Source organism: Podarcis raffonei, chromosome 13 (assembly GCF_027172205.1).
Source record: "Podarcis raffonei isolate rPodRaf1 chromosome 13, rPodRaf1.pri, whole genome shotgun sequence".
Classification (NCBI taxonomy): Eukaryota; Metazoa; Chordata; class Lepidosauria; order Squamata; family Lacertidae; genus Podarcis; species Podarcis raffonei.
The window spans coordinates 44,954,085-44,981,456 of NC_070614.1; the positions used below are offsets into that span (position 1 = coordinate 44,954,085).

Sequence of the window (27,372 nt, forward strand, 5' to 3'; positions counted from 1 at the left end):
ATTGCAACTTGGTGCCATCATTTGTGCCGCCCATTCTTCCACAGCTCAGGAGACACCCGATCACCCCCTTGCCCATTCAGGCGGAAGCTCCCCTCTCACGGACACTTGCCAAGCCGTAAGCGCAGCAACCCCTGGGCGTACATGTCTAGATATCGGGAAAACTCGCTTGGCATCTCGTGAACCCCCTGCTTGGGCAGCCTGTTGTCATAGTAATGGTGGAGAATGGGCTGGTTCTCCAGGTCATGTTGGAAAGGCCAGAATCCGTAGAGGGTGATGCGCTCGCACAACTCCAGAGCCATACTGGTGAACATGAAGCCGGAGGAGAGGCGTTTGGGCCCTAAGCCCCTCGACTTCCAGTAGCTACCCAGTGGGGCCAGGTAATGGGGGTTCAGGAAGAGAGCTCTCTGAGCCAAGCCAAAGTCCTCCATGGTGTACAGGGCCCGGTAGCTGACATCGGTGTGTCCCACGAAGGAGAAGGCAGGAATGAGGAAGAAAGCGTCCCCATAAAGGCGCAGGGAATCGGCGAAAGGCTTCCGGCGGTCCGACAGTCTTCGGAATCTGCAGGAGATGGGGAAGGAACAAAACGATCAAGCCACGTTCTTCTAAGCCTGGAGGAGAAAATTTCATCCTATCTGCAGTTTCTAAGCTGACTGATCTCATCAGTACCTCCTGGACTGCAACATGGATTGGAGCTGTGGGGGCAGCCGCACCAAACATTTAAAGAATTCTGAGAACGGTAGTTTGTGATGGGTACTGTTAAGTTGTGGGTGAACACATCAGATGATACAGCGATTCTTCAAACAGCTCTTGTTTATTCCCAGGCCAGAACAGAACTGAACTGAAGGGTTCAGCCAGCCTGCTTATATAGAGCTCCACTAGAATGCAACAGTAACCATTTTCTGTAACTATCCAATCACTGAACGTCACTTTTGATCCCTTATTTGCATATGTGGACCTGAACTATCTACAGTATCCCCCTGCTGGCCCAGGGTGAGAACTTCAGTACATAACAGGTACTGTGAACTGCAAGAAGATCAAACGTATCCATTCTGAAGGAAATCAGCCCTGAGTGCTCACTGGAAGGACAGATCCTGAAGCTGAGGCTCCAAGACTTTGGTCACATCATGAGAAGAGAAGACTCCCTGGAAAAGACCCTGATGTTGGGAAAGATGGAGGGCACAAGGAGAAGGGGACGACAGAGGACGAGATGGTTGGCCAGTGTTCTCGAAGCTACCAGCATGAGTTTGACCAAACTGCAGGAAGCAGTGGAAGACAGAAGTGCCTGGCGTGCTCTGGTCCAGGGGGTCACGAAGAGTCGGACACAACTAAATGACTAAACAACAACTGTGAACTGTAGCTGTGCGAGAGGGATACTACAGTTCCCAGGGTTCTTTGGGGGAAGTCGTGGGCTTTAAATGTGCGCTTGATGTGCACATACGGGGTTCTCCCACAAATACCGGTAATACTCTAACTGTAGTTTATCTCTCACACAGCACAATTCCCAGCACCATTCATTCATTCATACTTTTCAAGTTTATACATTTCACTAATTGTACAACCATTTTGGCATTTCAAAACTTGGCTTCCTTCCCCCTCTTCCTGCGGTTCCTTGAATTTATTTTTAATGTCTTCTACATATCCAAATTAACTCAATTTGTTCATTTATTCGTCTTCTTTAAATATGTACTCTTATCAAACTGCAGGTTATTACAATGATCCTGCCAATGTTTTTATCTGTTTATAGTTTATCTGTAAACATGCAAGAAGCCATTTCCATATTTTTCTAAAAGATTTATTATCTTGATTTCTTATTCTTCCAGTAAGTTTCGCCATTTCTGCATATTCCATAAGTTTCTGTATCCATTCTTCCTTTGCTGGGACTACAATTCCTAGCACCCTTAGCAAACTACAGCTCCCAGGATCCTTTGTAGGGAGTGGTGTGTTTTTCATGTGTGGTGTGTGGGCATGGCCATAATTATCTTTTGGGTTTCATGAAGTTTTTGAAATGTTTACACAGGATAAAACATGTTCTCATACAACTAAAAGGTAAAGGGAACCCTGGCCATTAGGTCCAGTCGTGACCGACTCTGGGGTTGCGGTGCTCATCTCGCTTTATTGGCCGAGGGAGCCAGCGTACAGCTTCCGGGTCATGTGGTCAGCATGACTAAGCCGCTTCTGGCGAACCAGAGCAGCGCACGGAAACGCCGTTTACCTTCCCACCAGAGCAGTCCCTATTTATCTACTTGCACTTTGACGTGCTTTCGAACTGCTAGGTTGGCAGGAGCAGGGACTGAGCAACAGGAGCTCACCCCGTCTGATCGGCAAGCCCAAGAGGCTCAGTGGTTTAACCCACAGCGCCACCTGCGTCCCTGTTTTCATACACCTACACAGAGATAAATGATGTATTTAACAACAAATCTTAAATGCACAGGAGCACCGAGTCAAACCATTGGCCTCTCTAGCTTAGCAGTGCCTGCACTGACTGGCAGGGGCTCTCCAGGGTTCTAGGGAGGAGCTCCTGCCAGCCCTACCTGGAGACACCAGGGATTGAACCCAGGACCTGCTGCATGCAGAGCAGGAGGCACTGGCCGCTGGGTGCAGCTTTGTTATTGCTTCCTACAACCGCTTAAATCAGGGGTCAGCAAACTTTTTCAGCAGGCGGCCGGTCCACTGTCCCTCAGTCCTTGTGGGGGGCCAGACTATATTTTGGGGGCAGGGAATGAATGAATTCCTATGCCCCACAAATAACCCAGAGATGCATTTTAAATAAAAGGACACATTCTACTCATGTAAAAACACACCGATTCCCGGGCTGTCCGCGGGCCGGATTTAAAGGCAATTGGGCCAGATCCGGCCCCCGGGCCTTAGTTTGCCTACCCATGGCTTAAATTATGACACAGCCAGTGCATTCTCAGATCTTTCCCTTACTTTTCATTAAGGATGCTGGGGTTTAAAGTCACCAGGTCTGACTTGGTTCCCACGTCTTCAGAGAAATTCATGGGAGGCAGGTTGAACCTGGATTGGAGGGATAAAGTGGAAAAACAGAATCAGCTCTCGTGCAACTGTTGGGGAATGTTCATTCAGACAGGCTTCATGGAGAATCCAGGCAACTTAACTGCCAACACATCACATTCCAGGGCTCTGGACGCTATCCCTGCATCTATTTTTCAGGCCTGATTTGTGAAGGTTTGTTTTTTTTCCTTTTTAATTTTTTTTAATTTATACCTTTCAAATTTATACATTTCACTGATTTTACAATCATTTTGACATTTCAAAACTTGACTTCCTTCCCCCACTTTCTGCGGATCCTGAATTTTTTTTTAAAAAAATTCTGCATATCCAAATTAACTCAATTTGTTCATTTATTCATCTTCTTTAAGTATATACTCTTATGAAACTGCAGGTTATTACAATGATCCTGCCAATGTTTTTATCTGTTTACAATTTATCTGTAAATATTCAATAAACCATTTCCATTCTTTTATAAAAAGTTTGTTATCTTGATTTCTTATTTTTCCAGTAAGTTTCGCCATTTCTGCATATTCCATAAGTTTTTGTATCCATTCTTCCTTTGCTGGGGCTTCTTCTTCTTTCCATTTTTGGGCAAGTAACATTCTTGCCGCTGTAGTCACATACATGAATAAGTTTCTATACATTTTAGGTAGTTTTGTCCCTATAATTCCCAAGAGAGGAACTTCCGGTTAGCGCCAGCGCTTAATGGCGGATCTCACCCGGAGCTCCGGGAGAGGTCTGCTTCGTAGGTTCGGGTCCTGTCAGCTACGGCGGAGCGGGGACCCTCAAAAATCACAGGCGTGTTGCCTGTGAACCGGAGACTCGGCGGGCACCTTTGCGCCCCCCCGACGCTGTGAAATAGCCTTTTTAAAGGCTGCGGATCAGCGGAGGGTGTGAGGAGCGGTGCTGAGAGTCGTCTTCACCCAGCCTGCGAAGCGAAGCCGCGTCGCCATTAGCGGAGAGCGCTGATTTCTTCCGGCGAAAATTGGATCAAAAAAAACAACTATCCGTGAGTAGGATTGACCGTTAAAATACAATTGGACATTAAAATTAAAGAAATTGGGTACCGAGACGGATAAGCACTAAAAAGGAAGTCTGCTTTCCGTTCTGTAGCAAGATCAAAGCGAAAGGCACTCTAGCTGTAACTGCTTGAGAGGAAATTTGCGGAAATTAAGAAATCCACCACCAAAGCAAAGAACTCCCTCCCCGAAGGCAGAAGGGGGGGGAAGAAGACTTTAAAGTGTTTCTCTGCCAATTTTTAAAGAACTGAGTTAAATATCGCTGTTCTTATACCTGGGATCGGACTGCCGGAGGAAAGGTACCGGCTAAGGACTGTTGCTATAAGAAGGTTAAAAAGTATCTTTAATTGACTTTGGTTACTCTCAACTTGAAATATTTATTTTGTTGCATTGTAAAGTTACTTATTGGACATTATTGACTTGGATCCCTTAGAAAGAGAAAAGAACAATTGGAAGGGACTAGGAAAACTTTTGTTTATTTTTAAGAGAGTGTGGGACTATTTGGAGAAGTAAAAAATTGACTCTGCGCCCTCTAGAGGATTTACAAATTGTTACAGCAACAAGTGAAGTGTAAAATTTGAGAACTTTTGTTTGACAGTTTAAGAGTGTGGGAATGACCTTGACTAAAAGACTTTGTTATGGCAGATGGTAAAGACAAAGGGGACTTACAAGAAACAACTTTGAGATCTGGCAAACAATATAAAATTGACTCTTTCATGCAGAGAAGGGCTTCTGTATCAGGAGCCTCTGGAACTACAGCTGCTCCAAAGGCAAGAGTGAAAACAATGTCTACAGAAGAATCATTTGCCAAGGTACTGGAGAAGATAAATGACTCTTTGGAGGAACTAAAAAAGCAAGGTGCAGAAACTAAAGCACAAGTGGCTGAAACTAAAATACAAGTTGCTGAAACAAATAAGAAAATTGAAGAAATCTCTGGGAAAATTGATTCAAATACAAAAAGTATAACTGACCTTGGGAATAAAGTGAACTCAAATGCAGAAGCAATTGGGAAAATACTGGAAGAATCATCTACAACAAGAAAGATAGCTGAGGAAGCTAAAGAAATTGCAACTGCTGCTGAAGGAAAATTTCCACCAGTGTTTAAGAAACTAGACGAATATGAACTGGCATTTTCTATGCAGGATATGCAACGCAAGGAGAGGAATTTAAGGATCAGACTTGTGCCGGAAAAGGAAGAAGACAACCTGGTGGACTATTTGACAAAAGAATTTTCTGACTTTTGGAAGCAGGAGCTGGATAAAGAAGCATTTAAGATAGAAAGCGCTTTCAGACTGGGAGCAAGGCAGAGGAAGAATCGACCCAGAGATTGTCTTATAACTCTAAGATCAAAGGAGGAGCGAGACAAAATATTGAACCTGCATTACCAAACAACCCTTCGAATTGAAGATTTTCACATTGAGATCTTCAAAGACATTCCTAAGAGTATCTTGGACGCAAGAGGACACTACAAGGACTTGGTGATACTGCTGAGAAGGAACTACATACCATTCAGGTGGGAGTTCCCCCAAGGCCTGTCTTTTAAATATAAGGGGAAGAAGAGAAGAATAAAGACTGTGAGTGATAAAGACAAGTTCTTGGGAGAACACGAAGAAGACCTACAGAAAGAGACGCATCCAGGACAAGGGCATCCTTCATTAGATACGGATACGGAACCACCGACAAACGAAGAACAAAAATTGGGAGCTGTAGGAGGAAAGAGCAAATAACCCCATCATGGACCTGCAGCTTCTTACCTGGAATTGTAACGGTTTGAACATCCCTAGAAAGAGAAAAAATTTATTTCATGCTTTGAAGAAAGACCAATTGGACCTAATTTGTTTACAGGAGACCCATGTGACAAGAGCTCATAGAAAGTTATTAATAAATAAAAGATTGGGACAAGAATTTATTTCTTCAGACAGAGTAAAAAAGAGAGGAGTGGTGATTTATGCAAAGGAGAAGCTGCAACCGAAACAAATTTTTAAAGATGATCAAGGAAGATATTTGGCAATTGAAATTCAATTTCAAGGAGAGAAGTATTTGATAGTGGGAATTTATGCACCAAATGAAGGGAAAGCTGAATTTTTTAAGAAGCTGCATGAGATTTTGATGGATTATATGGATTACAAACTAATCATGATGGGAGACATGAATGGAGTAGTTTCAACAAATATGGATAAAGCACAAAGACAGGTTGTAACAAAAGATGGAAGACTACCAAAGACCTTTTTTGAAATGACTGACAATATGGACTTGATCGATATATGGAGAACAAAACACCCATTAGAAAGAGAGGGAACCTTCTTTTCTGAAGCCAAAATGACATGGACAAGGATCGACCAAATTTGGGTGACTAGCAATATGGCGCAGAACATAAAGAGAGTGGAAATCTGCACAAAAACTTTCTCCGACCATAATGCAGTAAAGATGGTGATGAGGCAAACAACAACTGGCTCCTTTAGATGGAGAATGAATGACACCTTACTTAGAGATGAGGAGATTTGCAAGAAGGCCCAAAAAACTTTGAAAGACTATTTTGAAATTAACCTCAGGACTAAAGTAGAAAAAAGAATAGTATGGGACGCAAGCAAAGCCGTGATGAGAGGGTTTCTGATACAACAAAATACACTGAAGAAAAGAAAACAAAACGAGAGGAAGGAAAAAATCTTGGAAAAGATAAGAGAAGGGGAAAAGAAACTAAGATTGAAGCCAAAATCACAAGAGATTCTAAGAGAAATTAAATTTTATCAAACACAATATATGGAACTGACGAATCAAGAACTAGAGTGGAAAATTAAGCAAATGAGACAAAAGACTTTTGAATCTGCTGATAAATGTGGCAAGCTACTGGCTTGGCAAATAAAGAAGAGACAAAAACTCAACACGGTAACAAACATAGAAGTGGAAGGAAAGAATATAAGCAACCCAGCTGAAATTAGAAACTGTTTTCAGAACTACTTTAGACAACTTTACACACAAGGGCCGCAAAAAGAAACAGATATACAACAATTCCTCGAGAAAAATGGGCTGAAAAAGATTTCGCAGGAAAGTAAGACAATTTTGAACCAGGAGATAACAGCACAGGAAATAGAAGATGCCATTCAAAATATGACGTTGGGCAAATCACCTGGACCGGATGGGCTGACTTCCAAATATTACAAAATTTTGAAGGAAGGACTTATACAACCTTTGAAGGAAGTCTGTAATGAGATCATGAAGGGGAAAAGGGCACCCGATACGTGGAGAGAGGCCTACATTACACTTATACCAAAGACAGAGACTGAAAAGACCCAACTTAAGAACTACCGACCCATCTCCTTACTAAATGTGGATTACAAAATCTTTGCTGATGTTTTAGCAAAGAGACTGAAAAGAGTTTTGATGGAGGAGATTCATGGGGACCAAGCGGGCTTTCTCCCGAAAAGGCATTTGTCGGACAATGTAAGGAATATAATTGACATTTTGGAGAAGCTGGAAGTGAATATAAACACTAAGGCTGTTTTGATATTTGTGGATGCCGAGAAAGCCTTTGACAACATTTCTTGGAGTTTTATGTTGAAGAACCTCCGGGGGATGGGGGTAGGCCAAGGGTTTGAAAATGGTATAGGTGCAATATATTCTGAACAGAAAGCAAAATTGATTGTAAATAATGTTGTAACAGAAGAGTTTAAGATTGAAAAAGGGACACGACAGGGGTGCCCTATTTCCCCATTACTTTTTATATCGGTCCTTGAGGTTTTGCTTAATATGATCAGGAGGGACCAGTTGGTTAAAGGCATTCAGGTCGGAGTCAAACAATACAAATTGAGAGCATTTGCAGATGACCTGGTACTTACATTACAGGAGCCAGAAGCTAGCACGAAAAGAGTTTTAGAAATAATCCAAGAGTTTGGCCAATTGGCAGGATTTAAATTGAATAAGTTAAAGACTAAGGTATTGGAGAAAAATCTAACACAGATCGAAAAAGAAAGGTTTCAGAATGAGACGGGGTTGTCTGTGGTTAAAAAAGTGAAATATTTGGGGATAAATATGACAGCTAAGAATGTGAATTTATTTAAAGATAACTATGAAAAAACTTGGACAGAAGTGAAAAAAGACTTGGAGATTTGGTCAAATCTTAAGCTTTCCTTGTTAGGTCGAATTGCAGTTATAAAGATGAATGTATTGCCAAGAATGTTGTTTTTGTTTCAAGCATTGCAAATAATGGATAAAATGGACTGTTTCAAGAAGTGGCAAAAAGACATATCTAAATTTGTCTGGCAGGGCAAAAAGCCCAGAATTAAATTTAAGATATTAACGGACTCAAAGGAAAGAGGGGGGTTTGCCCTGCCAGATTTTAAACTGTATTATGAAGCGGCAGCTTTCTGCTGGCTGAAAGAATGGCTGCTTCTTGAAAACACAGACATTTTGGATTTGGAAGGTTTTAATAATATTTTTGGGTGGCATGCATACTTGTGGTATGACAAGGTTAAAGCACACAAAAGTTTTAAAAACCATATTGTCAGGAAAGCATTATTAAATGTCTGGGTCAGATATAAAGATTTGCTGGAAAGTAAAACTCCAAGGTGGCTGTCGCCAATGGAAGCTAAGGCAGTTAAAAAGTTAAATATGGAGTCTAAGTGGCCAAGATATTGGGAAATTTTGGAAAAGGAAGGGGACAAACTGAGATTGCAGAGTTTTGAGAAATTAAAAGGGAAGGTGAGAGATTGGTTGCACTATCATCAAATAAATGAAGCGTTTAAAGTGGACAGTAAAATTGGCTTTCAGGTGGAAAAATCAAAATTGGAGACAGAACTGTTAGAACCCAGTACTAAGAATTTGTCAAAGATGTATAATTTGCTGCTGAAATGGAATACAGAAGATGAAACGGTTAAATCAGCTATGATTAAATGGGCTCAGGACATTGGTCATAACATTTTGTTTGCTGATTGGGAAAAGTTGTGGACCACCGGGATGAAATTTACGGCATGTAATGCCTTAAGAGAAAATATTATGAAAATGATCTATAGGTGGTACATAACCCCAGTCAAGCTTGCAAAGATTTACCATTTGCCTGACAATAAATGTTGGAAATGTAAAGAAAAGGAAGGTACATTTTTTCACCTCTGGTGGACGTGCCCGAAGATTAAGGCATTCTGGGAAATGATCTATAATGAACTTAAAAAGGTATTTAAATATACTTTCACCAAGAAACCAGAGGCCTTTCTCTTGGGTATTGTTGGCCAGGGGGTGTTAAAGACAGATATAACTTTTTTTATGTATGCTACAACAGCAGCTAGAATACTTATTGCGAAGTACTGGAAGACGAAAGATCTACCCACACTGGAAGAATGGCAGATGAAGGTGATAGACTACATGGGCTTGGCAGAAATGACGAGCAGAATCCGAAACCAGGGAAGAGAAACAGCGCAAGAAGAATGGAAAAAATTCAAGGACTATTTAAAGAAATATCACAAAGTTAATGAAAGTTAGAATGATGATGGACTGAAAGTAAATGGTTACTATTAGTAATGGTTAAGACAAGGAGAATAAGGAAGGTTAGTTTAAACTTAAATTAAAATAAGGGAAGATTTGCTGAGTAATTGATAAGAATTTGGAATACAGAAAAGGGAGGCATGAGGAAGTCGGGGAAGGAAGGTATAAGAAATTAGGATATGAAATGGTACATGTTTTTTGTTTTGTTTTTGTTTCTGTTTTTGTATGTTTATGTATGTTTATGTATGTTATGTTTATATGGAAAACTTTTTGAATAAAAATATTATAAAAAAAAATAATATATAATTCCCAAGAGAAAAGCTTCTGGTTTTCTTTACGAACGTTATGTTAGACATCCTTTTCATTTCAGTATATATCTTTTCCCCCTTTTCTTAAAACCCAACAGCAGTTTCAGACCGTCCAGTGTAGACTCACACAGTAGTATTGATGCTTTCCCAATCTACTGTTTCTTTAATAGCTTCCCTCTTTTAATGGAGCTTCTACCTTTGTATTTAGTTGCTTCCTGTTCACTGACTGCAGCATTCCTAAATCAGCTGCTAAACTGGCAGTTCTGTTCTATGAGGTGCGTTTCTCTCTCTCTCTCTCTCTCTCTCTCTCTCTCTCTCTCTCTCTGACTCGGTGCTTTCCTCTTTGCAGCCAGTTGCTCCTTTGTTGTCTACTTTTTAAGTGTATTTAAATGAGTAATTGTTCTGGCGGGAAAGAAGAAGCCAATAATGAAAGGTTCACCTCCTGCAAGAGACAGGACTACTCCCCAGGCTCTGAGCTGTCTTCACTTGGGGGTTCCCCAGCTGGTTCGTCCCACCATTCCTCAGTGTCCTGTCAGTCAATGACAACCAAACAGAGGACTGCATTTGACCCATGCCCTGAATGATATATTAACCCATGTTATGATGTCATCCTGCTGGGTGTTACTCACCCATGCTCCATATTATTGGCTGCTACTGGTATGGATGATCATATAGAAGAGGTTATGACCTCGCATTATGGGTTGGTGCCTACAGATTATCCAAGAAAGGGGTGGTAATTAGACAGGAGGCTGCCAATTTGGACAGTAGCCTCATGTCTTGCTTTTCTGTTCTGCTAGGCGTATGCAGGAAATTCAGAGGGCATCCACCCATAATGGTTTAGCAGAACAGAAAAGCAAGACATGAGGCTACTGTCCAAATTGGCAGCCTCCTGTCTAATTACCACCCCTTTCTTGGATAATCTGTAGGCACCAACCCAATGAACAGGAACAAGAAGATTCAAGGAGCAGAATTCTGCCCAGGACCTTGGAGGTGCGCTGCCGGTCAATGTTGATGACACTGGGCTACATACATGGGCTCAGCATTAGGCTGCTTCTAATATTAGAAACATAGGGAGCCCCCTTAAACCAGGGCCAACCACCTGTCTATCTAGCTCAATAATGTCTACTCGGACTGGCAGCAGCTTTCCACAATCTCAGGCATGGGTGGATCTTTCCCATTGCCTTTAAAATATAGCTGTCAAGTTACAGATTTGAAAATAAGGGACCAGCAGCCTCGAAAATAAAGGATCAGCAGCCAAAATAAGGGATTTTCCAAGCACAGGTATGTTCAACTTCTGAGCCCCTCCAAGCCAAAGGCAGAAAGCCCAGCCAGCAGCCTAACGAAGCCTCAAGCGGTGGTTCCCACAGCACAGCAACCCGGCAAGGGGGATGCAGCAAGGGAAACCACCGTCACCTCTCTGCTGGGAAGCGCTGAGCAAAGGCGTGTCCCCAGGCAACGCGACCGATTTGATTGGCACAAGACATGCAAGCTCCACCACCCAGTTGTTCTTAGACATCTTATTGGGTGAGCAACGCAGCCAAGCAACACAGTTGGAGCCTCCCTCCTTCCTCTCCGGCAGGGAGGGAGGGAGAGGAGCTGCTTCCTTTGAAACCCGGGAAATTTAAGGGACATCATCAATAAGGGACAGCAGCGGGACACGGCGCTGGGATAAGGGACTTTCCCGCCAAATAAGGGGCGGTTGACAGCTATGCTTTAAAACTGAAAATAGCAGGGGCTGAACCTGGGACATTCCGTATGCAAAGTATGAATTTTACCACTTGGCCCAAATGCTCTTTTAAAATAATTGGAAACTGCCAGTTGAAAAGCTAGTTGCAAGGAGAAGTAGGGCTTTTGTAGAATGTTACTTACTTCTGAGTAAAACAAAACAAAAAAACCAAGTCCGCCTGGGAATAAACACTGTAAAAGGACCCCATATTATTTGTGATTCTCACCTGTTTGCAGTGCCACCAGTTTCCCTCGAAAAGGAAGAAGAAATAAGTTACCTGATTACTAGATCTGCCCGGTCAATCTCCTGACCACAGCTGCTGTTTCGTAGAATCCCACCATTGCCCACTACAGCACAGTGCCTATACCGGGAATCTGGGAAGGGTGACCTCTAGATTTTTGGGAGTGCAGGAGAGAAATAATCTTAATAAAAACATACAAAAGAAATATTGGCTTAGATCACCAGTATTCTGTTACCCTTTAACTCAGGAGTGGGAAATCATTTTCATGCATAAAAATATTGATAGGACTCTGTGTCATAAAAATATATCACAGCGTTTTACAACAATATAAAAGCATAAAGCCAAACATTAATGTCATAAAAAGTTAAAAACTAAAAGTAAACCTCCATAAACCATTATGGGTGGATGCGCTCTGAATTTCCTGCATACGCCTAGCAGAACAGAAAAGTTTCCGGCTGGCATTTAAAAGTTGACACATAATTCACTTGGTGAATCTCTCGTGGCAGAGAGTTCCACAGGACTAGGTTGATGACACTAAAGGCTCCGTTCCAAAACCAGGTCTAAAGCCAGATTGTAGCATACCTGCCAACTGCCCCCGGGGGGAAAATGGACAGCCCGTTTTTTCACGCAAGATTGCAGCAGCCATTTTGGGTGCAAACGCCACCCTCCCCCACCAAAAAAAGGACTTTTTCAGGGTGAGAGTGAGGCACAGGTCACGCGACTCACTCCTGGAAGTTGGACAAATTTGTCTAGGCAACCCCAATCTTCCCGGGATACCAGCTCCACAACCACCTTTGCCAAGAAATGGATACTGACAACTGGTTCATGGGTGTTACCCTCCATTGGGTCTACGATGGGCTTTTTGAGTAACAGATTCACCATGGCCTTAATAATAATAATAATAATAATAATAATAATAATAATAATAATAGTTTTATTATTTGTACACCGCGCATCTGACTGGGTGTCGGGTGCCATTCCCTCATGCAAGGATGTGTTGACCACACCTTTGACCCCTTTAGTCACCCCACCCTGGCTAGCTTTAATAAGTCAGGATGGAAAAGGGTTAATAATAATAATAATAATAAATAATTTTATTTATACCCCGCCCTCCCCAGCAAGACCAGGCTCAGGGAAGCTAACAACCAATAATAAAAGCAAGTTGATTGAAAGACAACTTAAAAAACAAGATTAAAAATACAACATTAAAATGCAGCCTCAATTATTATTATATTTTATTTATACCCCACCTATCTGGCTGGAGTCTAATGAGCAGGTGGTTGAGTGCATCACTGCAAGAATCCTTCGCACATCCCCACGATGTATTAACCAGAAATGATCCCACAAAAACAGGGTTCATAGGTGGCATCAGGTATATAGGGCAGGCTGCTGTGGACCACGAGGGGAGGCCTGGCAGGCCAGGGGAGGCCTGTGAGCCAAAGGTTCCTCTGCCCAGTTTAAACGAGAGAGGCCAAGGACTGAACCTTCTGTACCAGGATGTGCTCTGGGTTGTGGCTCTTTCCCCCACCCCACCCCAAATATCCCCCCCCACACACCTCCGGCAGCAGGTCCACCAGCTTAGCGCTCGCCGGAAACGCCTTTCCTTTCATTCCGTCAAAGGTGATGCTTGATCCCAATGGCGTGTTTTCCTTGGTCAAGACCATTGAGAAGGAAGCATTGCAACATTGGCCCAGTTCTGCCCTGCAAATGGGAGGAGAGGTGGATTAGGGTGACATTGCGAAGGAAAGAACTTATGCTCCCCCTAAGCCCTTTGTGGCAGGTGGGGCAGGGGGTTGCCCCATACAAAGAGATGAAGTCACTCTAAGCCTCATCAAGGGGAGATCATTTATGGACTCTATGCATGCTGAGGATGGTATTGCCTTCCTTCTGAAGATCTGTAGTCTGGCTCCATCCCTGGAGTCCTCTGCCTCTGAACACTAGTTACTGAGAATCACAAGAGGACGAGGGTGTTGTTGCACTCAGATTTTGTTTGCAGGCTTCCCACAGGTTGGCCACTATGAGAACAGGGACCTGGATTAGATGAGTCTTTGGCCTGATCTCTTCTGATGGTTTTATGTTAAGTGACCTCAGCGACTAGGTGTGCCACTTTTACCAGCTGTCCGTGGAGGCACAGGTCAATTCTGTGTCCAAGGCAGCTGTTTACCAGCTCCATCTGGTACGTAGGCTGAGACCCTACCTGCCCGCGGACTCTCTTGCCAGAGTGGTGCATGCTCTGGTTATCTCCCGCTTGGACTTCTTTAATGCGCTCTATGTGGTGACTGGAAACTACAACTAATCCAGAATGTGGCAGCTAGATTGGTGACTGGGAGTGGCCACCGAGACCACATTACACCGGTCTTGAAAGACCTATATTGGCTCCCAGTACATTTCCAAGCACAATTCCAAGTGTTGGTGCTGACCTTTAAAGCCCTAAATGGCCTTGGCCCAGTATACCTGAAGGAGCGTCTCCACCCCCATTGTTCTGGACACTGAGGTCCAGTTCCAAGGGCCTTCTGGCAGTTCCCTCAGTGCGAAAAGTGAGGTTACAGGGAAGCAGGCAGAGGGCTTCTCGGTAGTGGCGCCCGCCCTATGGAATGCACTTCCCTCAGATGTCAAGGAAATAAACAACTATCTGACTTTTAGAAGACATCTGAAGGCAGCCCTGTTTAGGGAAGTTTTTAATGTTTGATATTTTATCACTTTATTATTATTATTATTATTATTATTATTATTATTATTATTATTATGTTGGGAGCCGCCCAGAGTTGCTGGGGAAACCCAGCCAGATGGGTGGGGTATAAATAATAAAATATTTGTTGTTGCTGCTGTTGCTGTTGTTGTTACCAGCTTTGTCCATTCTTAGACAGGAAGATAGCTTGTCTACAGTAGTCTAGGCACTTGTTGTAATATACAGTTACTGACTTCCACTTCCGTGCATGAAGGAATTAACCTGAGCTCAGGTAGCCAGTGGGGATAGAGCTTAGCAGGCTCCCTGCAACCTTTTGTTTCTTCCCTCCCATTCTTCCCTTTTCTCTTCATGCTTTCTGGAACAAGCAAAGAAGGAGCCGTGTGGCTAAGGCCCCCAATAGCAAACAACAACAACAACCCAAGTGAATTGAATCTCTCCGAAAGGGAGATTTTACAGCCGGCATCTTTGCTAACCCAAAGATTGCACGAGACTTTTTGTGTGGAAACAAAGTACTTTTCTTTTAAAGTCTTTCGGAACCTTTGCATCTTTGTTTTACCGCCGACAGATAGGAGACTTGTTTAATGTAGCGTCTAGAAATGCTGTGAGTAAACTATGTGATTTATTCTAGCCTAAGTATTTTCGTGCAGAATGTTTGTTCAAAGGCGTATGGCGTATGGAGCAATCACCATTGTGCCTAACTCTGCTACGAAAGAGTAAGGATCTCTCTCCCAAACCTCTCTCTAGAACACCGGTAACCTTTGAGACTAGATTACTGTAACACGCTCCATGTGGGGCTATGTGGGGTTGGTCTGGAGCTGCTGCTAATGCAGAATGCAGCAGCCAGGCTTCTGGCTGGAGGGTCTAACAACGGCATATACAACCATTGCTGTCGGTCTTTCCAGGTGTCTCTCTGAACAGGTGAGTGGATGGCTTTACCTGTATTGGGCCATTGCTGCAGGATTGGGTTCCCAAGGGCACTCCTGAGAGAGTAGCACATGCTCCAGAATGCCCTTATCTTTTTGAGGAAGTTTCCACGTTTTGACAACACGAACACGCTTCTCATCGCTGGCTGTCTTGCTGAATTGAGCACTGCCAGCAAAAGAGACAGAGATATCAACAACTAGTTTCAGAGTTCATCCCTTTTTCCATATGAACCTAACTGGACCCCGAGATCATCTTCTGAGGCCCTTTTTCTTTGTTTGCTTCCTCCACAAGAGGCCCCGGGGGCGGGAAGTCATGCTTCTTCAGGGAAGTAAAGAAACTTGGCAATAACAGATCGCACAACGCAGAGGTGCCCCAAGATTGTGGAGGGTGTGACGTCTCAAGCAAATATAGAGGGGGGCCGAGATGCTTTTTGTCGTGGAATTCTACTCAAAATGGTCCAGAGCAGAACTCCGACGTATAGTTAGCAGAGTAAAAACTTAAACACGTTGCAGGATACCCCCCCAAAAAAAATAGACCAGAGGGAATTGTATTTCATCCAGCAGAGCTTTAGTGCTACTGAAGGCAAATGAGCAGAATGGTCACAAATCCAATACATTCAGGACTGGCACTGTCCATAAGAAACCCAGTTGCAGCAGACTTAACTGCAGACTTAACTTACAATAAGTCTAAACCTTTACGCTAAGCATACTATGTACAGAAAACCACACCAAAAGGAAAGAAAGACAGAAAGGAAAGTGAAACCCAGGCTCCTTCTGGCTTTATAGTCAGCATGACCGTGACAGAAAAGATAAGAGAACCAGTTTAAGCCAGCTTCTCTGAAGGAATAACTCAAAGTTGGAAGATACCACAAGGGCCATCGAGTCCAAACCCCTGCCGAGCAGGAAACACCATCAGAGCACTCCTGACATATGGTTGTCAGTCTCTGCTTAAAGACCTCCAAAGAAGGAGATCTTTCATAGATGGTGTGTGAGGAGGTGAACCCAAGATATCTGTTTAAGATAAAATTAGAACCATTAGCCATCTGTTTTGCAGGGAATAGGGCAAGAGGGGCCAAAGGTTATCTGGTAATTAAGGTGCCTGGTCGAGGTAAATGTAAGATATATGACTACTTATTTGCCATTTATAAATAGAAGAAAATATAGCTCTCTGTCTCCCATAAAAGGTAATAGGAAATGGGTGTATCTTTTATGATTGGTTCTAGCAAACAGCCAATAGGAATTTCAACCAGGCTGATTGGACAGAGGCAGCCAAAGGGGGCTGGATTGAGGAAATATAAGTGCTGGCCATAATGGCAGGAGGGCAGGCCAGAGCTTGGTAACCATATACCACTGTGCCTCTCATTTATTTGTCTGACAAATAAATTATTATTTTAATTTCTCTATTGCTGCGTTGAATATTTCATTCCAGCTAAGCGTTAACCACAAGCAGGGTGCTACATTTTATGGTGCCGTGACTCGGATAAGTGGTCTGCTGGAACGCAGCCCCTTCGCCCTAGTGGGCAGGGTACAAGAGGGAGGACCACTAACTGCTTACCCAGCGCGCACTGGAACATTTTTCCAGGGGAACGCAGAAGTCTCGTCTGTCTGATACCCTGCTCACTGGCGGCGACGGACCGGGGGAAACCAGAGAAATAAACAGGGAACCAGCTAAGGGTAAGTGCACAAAGGGTTTTGGCCCTCCAATTAATTAGGAGGAAGAGAAGTCCTGATCAAACTTCTGCGTCTCAGTAAGGGGAAACTGAGTACGCTACATGGCTGGGTACATCAGATGGTGATCTGGTGTAGGGAAAGGGAAAGATTGGGAGGTAGAGTGTGGTGAAGTATCCAGCGCATTGTATGCGTGAGAAAGTACAATCTGTAGCTGACCTAAGTGTGGAGTGGGTACTACTTCGTTTCCCAGTAAGGTGAGTGTGTGAGTGACTGAGTGGATACTTCACAGGGCCATACAATGGGAGTTGGAGGTTCAAAGGGGGGAAATACACCTCTTGAATGTATGTTAAATAATTTTAAGAAAGCCTTCTCAGGAACATATGGAGTCAAAATGACGCCAGAGCGCCTGAGAACGTTATGTGAATTAGATTGGCCGAAGCAAAATACAGGGTGGCCACCCCAGGGAACCTTTGATATAAATTTAGCAAGCAAACCTTGGTCTAATATCGCCAAAGAAACTGGAGGGTGCCCAGAACAATTTTCATATTTAGATTCTTGGCTGAGCACATTAAATAATAATCCTCCATGGATAAGGGAATGCAAAGTCCAACGATGCAAATTATTGGCTGTAAAAGCCGAAGCTAGGAAAGGAATCTTGCCAAATAAACTCAAACCCATTTTTGAGGGACCAGAGGAAGAGGTGCTTCCACCTCCACCCTATGCTCCACATCGAGGGGAGCCTAATCCAAACACTCCACCAGTTGTAACCCCAAGGCAAGAAAGTGGAATGAATAATGGGGCTGGAGTCACAGAGCTTGATTCCTTGATAGATTATGATAAATATCTTCAGGAGGCATTGGAGTCCTATAATAAAGCCCAAGCAGAAGTGGTTATTCCACCTGTGAGTCCCAGTAGAACTCCATCTACAGTCTCCTTTAGTGGACCAACTAATTGCCCACCCCAAACCCCTGTACATCCAAGTCCTAGAGAATTATTACAGAAGTTACAGGGAGACCTTGATCGGTCAGCAAGCAATACAGCCAGGCGTATAAAGCTGCTAAAAGAACGCCTTGGGACAGATACCATCCCCTATGATTTGAGGCCCCTAGAGCAAAGCGAAGAGAAAGGTCACGTAGTAGCCCCTCTTAGAAGAGTATTTGATGCACTTGAGGAGCCTGTGCTGGTTAACGGACAACCCGGACCACGGCCACCTCGAACTTCGACCCTCCAGTACATTCCATTCACAACTACGGATCTGATGAATTGGAAAACACACACCCCGTCTTTCGCAGAAAAACCTCAGGCTATGATGGACTTGGTGACTTCGATAGTAAATACTCATAGTCCTACTTGGACAGATTGCCGCCAACTCCTGAATACTCTGTTCACCACTGAGGAAAGGAGAGACATAATTGAAAAGGCACAGATATATTTGCGTGAGCAGGCCAGAGTGGGAAATATTTTTAATATTGACCGTCATCTCCAGGACAACTTTCCCTTGGAAGATCCTAATTGGGATCCAAACAATGCAATTCACCTGGCCAGGCTTACCACCTACCGCCAGACGCTTGTGCAAGGTATCCGCAGGGCATGCCAGAAGCCCACTAATATGTCTAAAGTCTCAGAAGTAGAACAGAAACCTAATGAGAGTCCGGGAGACTTTTTAGAGAGGCTGCAGGAAGCCTATCGTATATGGACTCCTTTTGACCCTGAAGCCCCTGAAAACAGCAGAATGATTACTGCTACTTTTGTGGCCCAGTGTGCTTCTGACATTCGTAAGAAAATTCAGAAATCAGAAGGATGGGAAGGGATGCTGATGAGCCAAATTATGGCCATTGCACGCCGAGTTTATCGGAATAGGGATGAGGCTGAGAAACAAGACAAGAAGTGGCAGAAGGAAAAGATGGTAATGCTGGCCACAGCAGTGATGTGTTACCCATAACACTGTTTCGTGTTCAGTGTGCACCCACAAAAGACTTAAGTTGTCACCTTTTGAGCTCCTGTATGGGAGGCCACCCTCCTTTGTTCAGGATATTCCAGCTGACCTCAAACAAATAGGAGACCATGTGACACAGGGACAAGTGCAATCTCTCTCCCGTGTTTTTGTCTCTCTCCTGTGTTTTTTTTTTGTTTATCTTAACAGGTGGGCCCTCAAGCACACGCCGTGCAGCATTGCCGAGCCATTCATCCGTTCCAGGCTGGCATAGCATATGGGTGAAAGAGTGGAAACGTGATCCACTTGCACCTAAGTGGCGTGGACCTTACACCGTCTTGCTCTCTACTCCAACAGCAGTGAAGGTGGCTGAGGTGACCCCCTGGATTCATCACTCCCATTTGAAGAAGTCCGAAGGCAGTTGGACGTGCAAAGGTGACCCCTCTAATCCTTTTAAACTGACTCTCTCCAAAAAACCCTGTATCTAGCCCTACGGGGAACGGGCTAGGTCACGGGCAACATTAGACGACCAGCCTGCTGCAGCCACAACCTGGAAGCTGGCTGACCTGCGCATGCCTGAAGCTTGAGGAGCGTCTGAACCAGCAATTATGAACGGGAAGATTCTCTTATACAATTGATTGACTGCCCCCCCCCCCCTTGTAGAACAATTATCGGGGATAATACTCATTGGGGATCCTCGGGATATATGTTTTGGTCTTGGTGGTTCCCCATTTCTGTCACTGGGGGAATTATATTGGGGCTAATATTTTTTTTGCTATCACAATAAGGTAATCTTTTGTGGAAGGAATGCATATACTAGACATCAACATGATTTTATTGTTAATCCTGATCCCTTGGGAAGGGGAAGGGTCCTTGAATCTGACCAAATTTGCTAAATATGGATTCCGCCATGACCACAATATGTGGGTAGGCTTAGCTGAGATGGTAGCCAATGTTACAAATAGGACCAATTGTCTTGTTTGCTCTCTCGGGCCAGATGATTCAGAGGGAGGTATGCCCTTATTACCGATACCATTAAATGCCATTGGTATGGTAAGCGAAATGCCACACCAAACAGAAGTACAGAATTTCCCCAGATGGAACTCAACTAAACCAATACGAGTTATACCTGTACAAGGGGAATTCTGTGTACATAAATCATCAGAGGCAGCTGATTCTACCATGGTAGGCTCTTCCCATTGCCACTATACTTGGGATTATATTAAGAATAGTCAAACCTGGGCAAATGGTACTACCTATTGAACTCTGAATACCTTGCCCTGTGCACCTCCTTTTATTCATGCATGGAAAATGGTGTGGAACATAACTGTGACAGCAAAAGGCAATCTAACATACTGCACTGTGAACTCTGTACCCCTTTTGATATTTCGCCTTATGCACTCCACATACCAAAAACCTCAGACCCGATGGTTGTGGTGGATATGTGGAGAATGGGCATACAAGCAACTCCCTTCCAAATGCAGTGGGACTTGTTTCCTGGGATGGGTATTACCACCAATGTGGATTATGCCCACTAGTTCGGCCAAGCGTACACGAAGAAATGCTGATATTTCTCATATAGCAGGAGGAAGTACCCAAAGTTGGAGCGATACTGATGATTGGCCACCAGTGCGCATTATAGCCTATTATGAACCTGCCTCCTGGAATCCTGATGAGCTCATACAAGGGGCACGGGATCCTATTTATAATCTAAACAGAATAATTCGATTGCAAGCAGTAGTGGAACTTGTAACCAATGCAACGGCCCAGAGTTTGAGACTTATTGCACAACAGTTGGATGAAAGTAGAGCCGCCATTTTGCAGCTGAAAATGGGGATGGATTATGTACTTGCCAGGCAGGGAGGCCTATGTGGAGTCTTGAACTTGACAGGGAATGCCTGTTGCTTTAACATTTCTGATAATGGTGAGGCAATCCGTGTGTTGGCCACAAAGATGGAGAGTATAGCACATGTCCCAGTACAAATATGGGAAGGATGGGATATGGGATGGCTCATCAACTGGTTGCCTAATGTTACGGGACTCAAAGGGATACTATTGTCTTGCTTGTTTTTCTTGATGGTAGTAGTAATGGTTTTATGTATGGTGCCATGTATAATTTCATGTTTTAGAAGTACAATTAGCAAGATGATTTCAAATGAAACTTTACCTCTGGCCCTATACAGAGCTTTACCTCAGGAATATGATGAAGGTCAAGCTATCAAGGACACTTGGGATGAAGGTCCTTGAGCTTGAAAGGGGGGAATGAGGCATCTGATCAAGATTTGTATTTTAAAATGAGCTTAAAAAATATATATTTGTAAATGTTTGTATCTCTCATGCCAGGCAGAAACCATACTCTGGCAGCTGTTTATCTTCTTGATCAAGGGCCCCCCTGATCTATAGCAGTGCCTCAGGGTTGTAAAAGGAAATTACAGGCTAGGAGCAAAAGGTCACACTGACCATACAAATTACAGAATAATCAAGTTGCAAAACACAATTAAGAGTTGGTAAATAGTAAGAATTATTGTGCCATTAGAGACTTGAACCACATTTTCATAAGGTTAAAAGGGCAAATAGAAACAGCACCTGGACTCAGCAAAGCAGCTCTCTGAAACTGCTTTGAAGCTTTAGAGAAACTTAGAATTTAGTTTAGCTTTTACTAAGTTCCCTTTCTTCTAAAAAACTATATATGTTATGAAATATATTGGCTTAAATGTAATTATGCAAAGGATTTAGAAAGTAAGAAATGTTAGATTCTTATTTCATAGAATCATAAAGTTGGAAGAGACCACAAGGGCCATCGAGTCCAAACCCCTGCCGAGCAGGAAACACCATCAGAGCACTCCTGACATATGGTTGTCAGTCTCTGCTTAAAGACTTCCAAAGGAGGAGATCTTTCATAGATAGTGTGTGAGGAGGTAAACCCAAGATCTCTGTTTAAGATAAAATTAGAACCATTAGCCATCTGTTTTGCAGGGAATAGGGCAAGAGGGGCCAAAGGTTATCTGGTAATTAAGGTGCCTGGTCGAGGTAAATGTAAGATATATGACTACTTATTTGCCATTTATAAATAGAAGAAAATATAGCTCTCTGTCTCCCATAAAAGGTAATAGGAAATGGGTGTATCTTTTATGATTGGTTCTAGCAAACAGCCAATAGGAATTTCAACCAGGCTGATTGGACAGAGGCAGCCAAAGGGAGGAGAAAGGGGGCTGGATTGAGGAAATATAAGTGCTGGCCATAATGGCAGGAGGGCAGGCCAGAGCTTGGTAACCATATACCACTGTGCCTCTCATTTATTTGTCTGACAAATAAATTATTATTTTAATTTCTCTATTGCTGCGTTGAATATTTCATTCCAGCTAAGCGTTAACCACAAGCAGGGTGCTACAAAACATCATGAACCTTCTGCTTGTTTCTTTCACACAGAGAAGCTTCCAGAATAGGAAAGATATCTATGCATCTGATCAATACTTTCTGTACTAAGAAATGCAAACTGACACCTTTGACCCCCTCAAGTTGACGTGCCAGACACAACTAAGATTTGCTGCCTTTACATGACACCCCAAATCAGCTGCCTCTCTCTGCCCAACAGTGAAGCCTGCCAATCCAACCAGAAAAACTCACCTCTGAGAGAATTCCCTTACTTCAAATAACCGATTCAATTCCCGGCACTTTGACAATTGTCCTAACGTAGTCTTCTCTCTGTGGGGGGAAAGAGCCACACACAGCGCTGGGATTAATTTCAGAGCTCGTGGTTGCTACAGACTCTGCTGAAGCCCATTTGTACTTCCCCTTGTTAAAACAACTCAAGTTTTTTAAGAAGGCTCTCAGAGCTGATTCTCTACAGGTTTTCCTCTTGTTATAAGAATTATAAGGTCTAAGATATAAAATAAATGTTCATAAATGTATAAGGCAAACACATACATAAGTATATAAACCACGTGTCTGAAATAGTACAGGAGAACAATCCTGAAGCCATTTTGACTCTCCCAAATTGACCTCAAATATTTCTCTGCAAGGAGGAAGGAAATGGGAAAAGCTTTCCAATTGTCTTTGGATTGTAGGGGCTTACACCTCCCTATAAATACAGTCTGGCAAGTATCTGTTAAACTGAGCACACTATCAATATGTGTAAGAGATTTAGGAACTAAGTATTTACTATCACAAAAGAATGACTGGGATGCCCAGGTAAAAGCAACCAGTGACCATTATCAGGTATCCTGGCAGACAGGTTTTCTGCTGTAGACCACCCTTTCAGTGATGTAAGATTGCGGGGTGGCCTTGAACTAGAGGGTGGCAATTTCAAAAGTCTATATAAGAGCTTGCACACCAATGTTCTGGGTTCCTCCTCCCTCCTGCATGGGGGGGCGGGCGGGTGTGAGCACCCTGTTGCAACAGCTTAATAAAGATCAGGCTTACTAGCTGCTTTACTTCTCAATATTCTCTGGTTGGCCTCTGTTGTGTTATCCTACCGATAGGGAACCTACATAAGGACTCTATGCAGGCTCTTGGGTACCCCATAAGGGGGGAAAAGCAGTTTGTTTTCTTATAACACTCTACAACATATGTGTGTGGGGGGGTGCTTGCCTCAGTGGATGTCTCAGGCGGCCTGGCTATCTCTGATACTGTTTGACATTTCATAAAAGCGCTCAAAACTATGCCGTTCCCAGCCCACTTTACCAAAGAACCCAGATAACTCACCTGGTTGCCCTCTGTAGCAGCGAAAGAGTGAGACTAACAAGGAAAACCACGCAGACGGTCAGCGCTAAGTTCTGCTTCCGAAGCCGTAAATTGAAGGACATGTTACAGAAAGACAGAGTCAAGACCCGACCAGTTTGTTGCCCAGGTTCATCTGGAGTCTGCTGCTTCCTTAGGTGTGCCCCAACAGCTGTTGCCAAGGTTGGCATCTAAACACATCATGATGAGGAACAAGAAATACGAGAAACACCTGAAGCGAATGCAAAGGCAATAAAAAGAATATAAGAACAGTGTTGTATTATATTCAGCATAGTAAAGGTACCCCTGCCCGTATGGGCCAGTCTTGACAGACTCTAGGGTTGTGCGCCCATCTCACTCAAGAGGCCGGGGGCCAGCGCTGTCCGGAGACACTTCCAGGTCACATGGCCAGCGTGACATCACTGCTCTGGCGAGCCAGAGCCGCACACGGAAACGCCGTTTACCTTCCCGCTAGTAAGTGGTCCCTATTTATCTACTTGCACCTGGGGGTGCTTTCGAACTGCTAGGTTGGCAGGCGCTGGGACCGAACAACGGGAGCGCACCCTGCCGCGGGGATTTGAACCGCCGACCTTTCGATCAGCAAGCCCTAGGCGCTGAGGCTTTTACCCACAGCGCCACCCGCGTCCCTGTCATATTCAGCATTTACATATCTAAAATAAGCTGCGTCAGTGTTGATGTGTAAACAAAGTTAAACAAAAGGATAATATAAATCAGAAGACAGGCTGGTAGATAAATATCTGCTTAAACAGCTCAGTTAAAAACGTTTCTCATGTCTCAATGGGCACAATAAATCTCTTTCAGTAAGCAGCCTCACCCTTATCGTTCAGTCATCCTGCAAGTGTGGATTTGGCCTCAGGAAATACCACACCTTTCAGAGTGCACACAATGGTCACCACAACTTTTGTGGCATAAGGAGTAGACAGTGTCAGATTTACATATGGGCTGAGTGGGCTGCAGCCCAGGGCCTCATAATTTAGAGGAGACTCAGCCTCTAGACAGCATCTTGAAAAGTAGAGACATCGCCTTGCCAACAAAGGTCCGTATAGTTAAAACTATGGTTTTCCCAGTAGTGATGTATGGAAGTGAAAGCTGGACCATAAAGAAGGCTGATCGCCAAAGAATTGATGCTTTTGAATTCTGGTGCTGGAGAAGACTCTTGAGAGTCCCATGGACTGCAAGAAGATCAAACGTATCCATTCTTAAGGAAATCAGCCCTGAGTGCTCGCTGGAAGGACAGATCCTGAAGCTGAGGCTCCAATAATTTGGCCACCTCATGAGAAGAGAAGACTCCCTGGAAAAGACCCTGATGTTGGGAAAGATGGAGGGCACAAGGAGAAGGGGACGACAGAGGGCGAGATGGTTGGATGGTGTTCTTGAAGCTACCAGCATGACTTTGACCAAACTGCAGGAGGCAGTGGAAGGCAGAAGTGCCTGGCATGCTCTGGTCCATGGGGTCACGAAGAGTCGGACACGACTAAACGACTAAACAACAACAACGGCCTTTTGTCATTAAAAAAACAAACAGGCAGATTTTACTATCTAGAATCATAGAACTGCAGAGCTGGATGGGTCCAAAGGGTCATCTAGTCCAACCCCATGCAATGCAGGAATCACAGCTAAAGACAATCTAGGAAGCTGCCTTGAATCTCAAGCAGAGTCTCAAGCAAAGTGAGAAAGATCTCTCCCATCCCCTGTCACCTAAGGCAGCTGCGTTGGGCTGAACCTGGGACCTTTTTCCTGCAAATCAAGAGGGCTACCCTCACTGAGTTTTCATCACCTTCCCCGTTGCTTCCCCAGGCATCCCCACCCTCAATTCTGCAGCACCTGGGTAATGTGTGGCACACACAGAGCATTGCTGTCCTTCACAAAGTGGTCCAGGATGGCCTTCCAATTGCTGTCAATGCGGTCAAAGGAGGCTCACTCACTGGGCAGCTGCCTGCAAATGTCTTCTCCCAAGAAGACATCAAACCCCTTGCAATGCAGGAATCTCGGCTAAAGCATCCATGACAGATGTCCATCTGAAATCTGCTTAAAAACCTCCAAGGAAGGAGAACCCACAACCTCCCAAGGGAGACCATTCCACTGTCGAACGGCTCTTACTGTTGAAATAAAAAAAATAAGGTCTTATATATATAATAAATGTACCAACCAAGCACGTACATAGATATGGGGACCACATGTCTGGAGCAGCACAGGAGGACCGCCCTGAAACCATTTTGACTCCCAAACTGACCAAATGTTTTCTCTGCAAGGAGGGAGGGGGTGGGGGAGCCTTCCCATTGTCTCAGGAATTGGGTAATCACCATCTCAAAGGAATGGCCAGACTACCAGGAAAGGCAATCAGATAACCTGGCAGACAGGAAAAACAACAACATTCAAATTTCTGTTGTAGACCACCTTTTCTGTGATGTAGGTATGATGTTTGTGGGGGGTGGTCTTCTGTGATGTATGATGTATCGAGGGGTGGTCTTGAGCTCCAGGGGAGGGAATTTAAAATGTCTATATAAGGGCAGGCACAGCTTGGTTCTGGGTCCTCCTGCTTTCCTGTGTGTGAGGGGAGCACCCTCTTGCAACAGTTCAATAAAGATCAGGCTTACTAGCTGCTTTGCTTCTCAGTATTCTCTGGTTGGCCTCTGTTATTTCCTCTTACCGATGGAGAACCTACAACGGACTCTATAAGGGCTCTTGGGTCCCCCATAAGGGAATAAGGGCCGATTTTGTTTATTGTTGTTGTTGTTGTTTAGTCATTTAGTCGTGTCCGACTCTTCGTGACCCCATGGACCAGAGCACGCCAGGCACCTCTGTCCTCCACTGCCTCCTGCAGTTTGGTCAAACTCATGCTGGTAACCTCGAAAACACTATCCAACCATCTCGTCCTCTGTCGCCCCCTTCTCCTTGTGCCCTCCATCTTTCCCAACATCAGGGTCTTCTCCAGGGAGTCTTCTCTTCTCATGAGGTGGCCAAAGAGCTGGAGCCTCAGCTTCACAATCTGTCCTTCCAGTGAGCACTCAGGGCTGATTTCCTTCAGAATGGAGAGGTTTGATCTTCTTGCAGTCCATGGGACTCTCAAGAGTCTCCTCCAGCACCATAATTCAAAAGCATCAATTCTTCGGCGATCAGCCTTCTTTATGTTTATTACACTGTCATAAAGTTCTTCCTTATGTTTAGTCAGAATCTCCTTTCTTGCAAGTTGAAGCTGCCTCGGTCCAGTACCTTAGTAATGTTAAAAACATGATGCATAAGACTATGGCTCTACGATAAGGTTACCAGACGTCCCTGTTTCCCAGGGACGGTCCCTGGATTTACAAATCAGTCCCTTGACAAAATCCATCCCCTTCAACTGAAGTTGAAAAGTGTCCCTGGATTCATTGGAAAAAATCTGGTAACCTTACTCTACGACAGTTACACAAATGTGTACTTACTGTTTAGTAAAGTTTGTAGAGGCTTTGAAGCTACTCAGAATCAAATGATAAAGTCAGCTATGAAGCATTACAGGTGTTCAGATCACTGTCTATCATTCTAGTGTGTGTTTTGAGAACAAGTGAGAATTCTTGTACATCACTATGAATCACAATAATATTTCACTTTGACTTTTTGTGAAAATAGCAATGAGTAAGCGATATGAAAGTGGTGCT

The 27,372-nt window shown here is 43.9% G+C and overlaps 1 protein-coding gene across 1 annotated transcript; it reads right to left on the reverse strand.

Moving 5' to 3' along the window:
* Window positions 1–24,003, reverse strand: LOC128399918 (alpha-N-acetylneuraminide alpha-2,8-sialyltransferase-like). Its single transcript, XM_053361792.1, has 7 exons — window positions 23,702–24,003; window positions 22,625–22,702; window positions 15,407–15,559; window positions 13,338–13,482; window positions 11,818–11,930; window positions 2,929–3,015; window positions 1–558 (listed from the first exon to the last, which is right to left on the reverse strand). The coding sequence occupies exons 1-7, from the start codon at window positions 23,905–23,907 to the stop codon at window positions 96–98; spliced, it is 1,245 nt and encodes a 414-aa protein (XP_053217767.1). The 5' UTR covers window positions 23,908–24,003; the 3' UTR covers window positions 1–95.
* Between the last annotated feature and the right edge of the window lie 3,369 nt (window positions 24,004–27,372).

Bases quoted from the DNA above. Each gene is read 5' to 3' on its own strand.
- LOC128399918 (XM_053361792.1), bottom strand. From the start codon at position 23,907: ATGCCAACCTTGGCAACAGCTGTTGGGGCACACCTAAGGAAGCAGCAG. The intron at 11,931-13,337 runs GTGTGTGGGGGG...CCAAAAATCTAG, and splicing joins TGGTGGACCTGCTGCCGGAG to AGGTCACCCTTCCCAGATTC. The intron at 559-2,928 runs GTAAGGGAAAGA...CATCTCCTGCAG, and splicing joins CCCAGCATCCTTAATGAAAA to ATTCCGAAGACTGTCGGACC.